The 7,264-nt window shown below is 36.8% G+C and overlaps 1 protein-coding gene across 4 annotated transcripts in view; it reads left to right on the forward strand.

Moving 5' to 3' along the window:
- The window catches only part of Ptprz1 (protein tyrosine phosphatase, receptor type Z1), a 184,928-nt gene that overhangs the window by 81,139 nt on the left and 96,525 nt on the right, over positions 1-7,264 (forward strand). For all 4 annotated transcript variants that reach the window (XM_005363773.3, XM_005363774.3, XM_005363775.3 and 1 more), the window contains exons 3-4: positions 2,727-2,906; positions 5,711-5,862. In XM_005363773.3, the coding sequence (XP_005363830.1) occupies positions 2,727-2,906; positions 5,711-5,862 (332 nt within the window). The remainder of the gene's footprint in view (positions 1-2,726; positions 2,907-5,710; positions 5,863-7,264) is intronic.

The following is a 7,264-nucleotide window of genomic DNA, read 5'->3' on the forward strand; positions in this document are numbered from 1 at the left end:
CACACACACACACACACACACACACACACACACACAGATTTGAAACTGAATTTTGCTGACTGTAGAGTAATTAAAGTACTACATAAATAGTAATTTAAAAACAATTTAGTTCCTAGTTTCTTGGGGTCAGGAGTAGTGAAGCCTACTTAGTTGAGATCTCTGGCCAGAGTCTCATAAGTATAACAAGAAGATGTCTCATTTGAATCTTGGCTTCTTCTTCCAAGTATGTTCAACTTGTTAAAAGAATTCACTTCTTACAGATCAGAAAACTGTGGTGCCTGGTTTTGTTAGTTTACTTGCTCTGGTTGGGAGTTTGGGTGCACCCTCAGTTCCAGCCTTGGCTCTTCGATTTTGGGCATGTGACCTCTTAGAGTCTGGTCACCCAACTCTTCAAAACCAGCCAGAGAATCTCTAACACCTAAAATCTTTAATTGCTGAGGAAGTTTCTATACCAAAGTCAAGCAGTGACTTGCTATTGCCTTTGCCATAGAATATGAATTATTCAGAGAATGACTGTCCACCATTAAGCACAAAATGTATGAGGTATAAAATAGTGAGAATTTGGAGGGACATTTCATAATTGTGCTTGCAACACACAGAAAACAGAGTTGTGGAAGAGACCAAGATGTAACTGTAGACTTGAAAGAAAGCACTAGAGATTTCTTAGCTAGTGTGATATTTCACATAGATGAATTACCTGGGTATTGTATTCAAATGCAAATCTGGCATCATGGGGCTTCAGAGAGCTGGCTTTCTTAAACCCTCTTTCAGGAGGCTTCTTCTGGAACATTAAGTATAACAAACCCGGTTTGGGCTAGTATGGTGATGGTAGAGATGACAGATAGTGTAATTATTTTGAAGGCAGATCCACTATGACTTACTGAGATGGAAACTGAGACCTGTCAATAATTTGTAAGTTTAGAGAATGGCAAAGTGTATGAAGAATTTGTTTCAGAAAAGAAACCGAGAGTTCCATTTTGGAGGCTGAGGATGGTGACAAACACCTTTAATTGCAGCCTTCAGAGAGAGGTGGATATCTTTGAGTTAAAGACCACCCTGGTCTGTATAGTTAGTTCTAGCACAGCCAGAGTTAAATATGTAGAGAGGCCCTATCTCACAATAAAAAAAAAAAAAAGGTTCCATGTTGGATATGCTAAGATCCAAGTCAGAGTGTTGATGAAATGCAATTGACCAAAGTCAGCTTCTATGTTACACACAATGTTACCAGAGACGTAAAATTTCATGCTCTGTGAAGTGTGGCTATGTGACTCTTATTTTTAAATGTAAGTCATGAGAAGGATCTTATTGATTCATTCTGCAACTCTGTATGATTCCTTTACACTGACATTAGTAAAATTAGCCACATTTACTTGTCCCCATGCCAAAGTTCCTACATATCAAAGTGAAAGCAACATATCATTACTGAAATCAATAAAACTGTTTCTAGAAACCAAAATGGGCATCGCTGTGCATATTCAAAGCACGTTGTGCTCAACAACTCTCGAGGAATATAGCCAACGTCGGGAGTATGTTTTTTATCACTTACTGATTTTGGTGAAATCCTCACTCTGTGGTATTATCTGCTTTCTCCAGGACTTCAGAGGTGGTCTCACGGTGTGACTAATGATCCTTTCTTTCCAGGGATGTTTTGCAAATTAGCTTTGTCACACTGTGGAGACCTGGTCTTTCAATTCAGTTTACAGGGAAGTTAGCCTGCATCTTCTCTCACATCCCGAGGGGTGTGTGGTGTAGGCTGGGGCCGCACCAAACGGAAGTCTTTACTGGGGATTTCCCAAAATTCTAGTGATACCAGCTAGGCTTCAATCATACGCATTTTTAGAAAGAAAAGTTTTCAAAATTATACCCACTTAAACTATGTTGCCATTTTCCCTTCCTTGTGATAACTGTAGAAAAGTGAGAAAAGATTGAGCCTCGGACTTATACTATCATAAGCATTTGAATGAAACTTTCAGTAAAAGTTGCCGATTCTTAGCATCACTCTGATTCTGTGAATGCGAGGGATGATGTGACAACGCCAAAGGGCAATAAATCAAGGCAATGTGGGCACTTGGATTCTGAGGGCAGTTTGTCTTGTGGAAGAGATGGAAATTCTCTCACTGGACGCTGAAATATTAATAAGGTGTTTTGGTTTAATGTGGTTAAATAATAAGACTTGATTGAATGACCAAGTAGTACAAGGGGAGCCTGAGGGTTGTTTTCAGAAATAAGTCTTGAATAGATGGGAATTAAATCAAACCTTTGGGTGGCAGGAGCGAGGGAGGGTCTGAAGGAGGCTACCTCATGTGGATTGGTAAAGATATCAGAACCACTCCCAGTGCCTGACCATCTGGACGCTGATCAGGACTATCTTGGCTTTCTGAAGACTCAGAAAAAGCTCCAGCCAAAACAAGCTATTGATGAACACTAAATTTGGCAAATTTATGAGTGGGCCAATAGTTTACATAGTTGGGATTTTAGGAAATTCTAAGTAAACACATCTTTTGGTGCAACCCCAGTCTGTACCGTACTCTCTTGTGACATGGGAGATGATGAAGTATTTAAAATCTAACATCTAATTGAGGCATAATTATTAGATGATTTATTTTGAGGATATGCCATTTCTATCATTCTAATGTTTTTATGTCATATATTATTTGATAATGTCAAAATTTAGTTTTTGCTTGGTTATTTAAGAAACTAATGCTCTTTTTCTTTCTTTACCCTAGGAGCACTAAATCAAAAAAACTGGGGAAAGAAATATCCAACATGTAATAGCCCAAAGCAGTCTCCTATTAATATTGATGAAGATCTTACACAAGTCAATGTGAATCTTAAGAAACTGAAATTTCAGGGGTGGGAAAAAGCATCGTTGGAAAACACGTTCATTCACAACACTGGAAAAACAGGTAACGAACTTGTCTCTTTTCTGTGGCAGGTTCTTCAGACAAAAAAATACTTTTAGATAAGATGCATTTCCTTTGAATAATATGCTAGGAACCGAAAAGATGCTGATAGTAGAAAAACTGAAATGGAATAGAGACAATTAGACATTTTACCAAAAAGAAAGATTTTGAAAATTTGTACAAAAATGTAGCTAACAATATCATCATGTCGTGTTTTGTATTTGTGTAATGAGAGTGGTCTTGCCATTTGATGTGTGAAAAAGATAATGAAATTAGGGCTAGTGAAATTTTGTAGTTCAATACGTAATTAGACACTTGGTCAGTATTTCTGTATCTCAGGCATTAGAATTTGATCTTGGATGTTCAGCTGCATGCTATAATCAATATTTGAATATGGTGGGATAATTATATTTAAATTTAAGAAAAAATAATAGCTTTTTGTTTGAGAAATAAATTTAAAATTATAGTCCATCCTTAAGGAGTTACTGAGCAAGCACCTTTTGTAAGATTATTTTCTTTTCTCAAAACATGCAAAATGTAATTCCTTAAATTATTAGTAACTAATATTAATATGATAAAATAAATTATTATCAAGAAATATAATTTCTTAAATTAAGAAAATTCTGGTAAGCCATAAATAGATATACTAGTTTATGAATGTGAAATATTTCCTTTTTGGCAATTTTCTTCTTGACACAAAACACTTTGTCAGTGAATTGTAATCTCTGTTGCAGATAAGGTAACTGAGTCACAGACAAGGTAAGTGTACACTATCATTTTAATAGCCATTCATAATGGCTACACAAATACATTGACACAATGATAAATGTGTGAATTTTTACACATGTACATTTTTGCAAAATCAGAAAAATATTCAAAATTATAATGACAGATCTATTAATGTGGTTTTATAATGAATACATTTAAATTCATTTAAATTTATTTAATATTTATATAATGTATTTAATATTTATATAATGTAATTAATAAATATAATAACTTCACATTCTTTGAGAATAAGGATTTTTCTCAATCAGTGTCTAACATGTGATAGGCTTTTAACATTATTTGAATTAATAGTTAAGAAAATGTTGGCAGGGCTGGAGAGATGGCTCAGAGGTTAAGAGCACTGGCTGCTCTTCCAGAGGTCCTGAGTTCAATTTCCAGCAACTACATGGTGGCTCACAACCATCTGTAATTAGATCTGGTGTCTTCTTCTGGAGTTCAGTATATGCCTCCAGAACACTGTATACATAATAAATATGTCAAAAAAAGCAAAAAAATGAAAAAGGAAATTTTGACATGTTACATTATGTCAAATAGTAAAAGTAACTTGTTTCAAATCTTGAAAATACAATACAATTTTTGCAAATGTTAAAAGCTGTACTTTTAGCATGAATCCCTGCTTCAATCATTTAGGGTGTAATGGTTAAGTTCTGTTCCTTACAGTCACTCTGAGTTTATGAGTGGCTATTAAAATGATAGTGTAAACTTACCTTGTTTGTGACTCAGTTACCTTATCTGTAACAGAGATCACAATGATCTTTGTTTCCTAAGGTTATGTGAGATCAAGTAGATAGATAAGAGGTATAAACAATCCATACGAACTAGGTACTTCATAATGGTGGCTGTTGACTGCCATTGTTTTCATTATTGTCATTGTGCTTGACTTTCTTATTATCATAATCAATGGAAGCATGTATCACTCGCTGGCTAGCCGGTGTGTGTGATTTAATCAATGACGCCAATACCAACTGATCTCTTCTTAGCTGAACAAGGACAACTTAAATCAGACTTAGGTCTTCTTGAATCAGAATGAGAAACATTATAATCTCGCACTAGGCAAGCCAGAGAATCATTATCCTTCAGATTAATGGGAAAACTAAAGCCAGTAAAATTTGTGGGACTTGGGGGAGTTTGGGGTTCTCGTGATGGATACTCCAAGTTTAAATGTGGAAGGGCAGAATCCTCTCATTTGAATGGGCTTCCCAACCGGCTTGCCTAAGACAGTTTGTGGAGCCAGATGAGGTCTGAACTGAAAGTAGGAGGTAGATAGAACAAAAAGATGTAGGGTGAGAAGCTCTCCTTCTGCCTTTCCTAAGTCCATCCCATCATTGTTATCAAGCCCCTTGAGGCAGCAGAGCTTTGAAGAAAGAGCAGTCTCAGTAGACCAAACAGGCTGTCCTGCGGTGAGAGCCAAACAGGGATCATGTCTTCAGTGTCCTTGATTTGTGGCAATAGGATGTACTAAGTATGTTAGTATAAGGGCAAAACTGAAATTCAAAATGCTTTAAAACTCTTAAAGTTGTGTTGAAATAGGAGCGGCGGGGCTGCGTCCCCAGCACCCGGCCGCCTGCATGGCTAGCTTTATACCCGAAATAATTACACGGAAACTGTATTCTTTTAAACACTGCCTGGCCCCAATAGTTCCAACCTCTTATTGACTAGCTCTTACATATTGATCTAACCCATTTCTATTATTCTATGTAGTCCACGAGCCGGCTTACCAGGAATGATCTTAACCTGCATCTGTCTGGAGTGCTGGAACCATGGCGACTCACTGACTCAACTTCTTTCTCCCAGCATCCTGTTCTGTTTTCTCCGCCTACCTAAGGGTTGGCCTATGAAATGGGCCTAGGCAGTTTCTTTATTAATAAGAAATCATTCCCACATCAAAGTTGTCAAGTGTGTCTTATCATGTCTCTTGAGTAGAGGAAATTTGGTAAAAATTCATAAATTTGGTTTTGAGAAACTTAGATGAATTTTTTGGTATTTTAGATTTGTTTGTTTGTTTTGTTTTGCTTTAGTGGAAATAAATCTCACTAATGACTACTATCTCAGTGGAGGACTTTCAGAAAAGGTATTCAAGGCAAGCAAAATAACTTTTCACTGGGGAAAATGCAATGTGTCGTCGGAAGGGTCAGAGCACAGTTTGGAAGGGCAGAAGTTCCCTCTTGAGGTAAGCCGCTGATTTCAGGCTTACTGTCTACATCTTTGAGATTTTCTCTAGTACAGAATTTGACTTATTGTTTAGTTTAGGATTTCAAACATACAGTTGTGTTTGGATGATTTGATCAATACATGCTTTCCTTCCAAAAGACTGTAAAGTCAACGAGCATCTTTAGCCTTCTACTTAGATTGTCTACTTACATACCTGGATTATGTCTGACTAGCTTAACAATAAATGCAGATGAGAAATTGAATGAATAAAATAGTAAAATCGGTGATATAATCAAAGTACAACAGAATGCTTGCACTTAAGTCCGTTAATTAAGATGATAAACATCTTATGTTTAAATCTAGAAAAGAGTTATAAGTATGATAAATGATGCTTATATTAAAAACCTTCATATGTCTCTAAAATACTAAGCTTTCTGGAAAATAGTTTGATTTGTATTGAAACTTTAATTGTTTATTTTCAGTATTTTATTATTTGGATTGTAGCAACAATAATTATAAATATACATGATTTATGTGTAAAGATTTATATATAATATTAAATATTGAAACAAAAAGCATGATGAAGAACATTTTGGTGGAATTTCAGACCTTGTAAAAATCATGTTTGTAGAAGCCGGGTGGTGGTGGCGCATGCCTTTAATCCCAGCACTCGGGAGGCAGAGGCAGGCAGATCTCTGTGAGTTTGAGACCAGCCTGGTCTACAAGAGCTAGTTCCAGGACAGGCTCCAAAACCACAGAGAAACCCTGTCTCGAAAAACAAAAACAAAAACAAACAAACAAAAAAAAAAGGTAGAGGCAGGAATATTAGAAGTTCAAGGTCATCTTCCTTGGATACGTGAGTTTGAAGCCAGTCAGAGATACATGAGACACCTTGTCAAGAAGAAAAAAAATAAGCCAGGAGGTGACGGTGCACAGTTTGAATCCCGGCACTTGAGAGGCAAAGGCAGGTGGCTATCAGTTCGAGGACAGCCTGGTCTACAAAGCAAGTTCCAGGACAGCCAGAGAAACACACACACACACACACAAACACACACACACACACAAAACAAAGAAAGAAAGAAACCTCTCATGAATCCTCAAGAGATAGCCCAACACTCTTATTCCCATGAGGAGAGTCCCTGGCAAGGGGGTAGAAGCTGTCTGTCCTTCTGTCCTTCTCACCTGTGTCTTCCTGTAGTGCAGACATCAGGAATCTCAAACTTACACTTTTATGCCTGGGAGCTTTGATATTTACTCCTTTTCTCTGCCTTCCACACTTCCAGAGGCCTTCCCTGTCTGAGAAAAGCCTTTCCCACAGAAGTTAATGTGGTTTGATTTTTCTTTTTCTTTTTTTTTTTTAATATTTATTTATTTATTATGTATACAATATTCTGTTTGTGTGTCTGCAGCCAGAAGAGGGC

Source organism: Microtus ochrogaster, linkage group LG10, assembly GCF_000317375.1.
Source record: "Microtus ochrogaster isolate Prairie Vole_2 linkage group LG10, MicOch1.0, whole genome shotgun sequence".
NCBI classification, from domain to species: Eukaryota; Metazoa; Chordata; class Mammalia; order Rodentia; family Cricetidae; genus Microtus; species Microtus ochrogaster.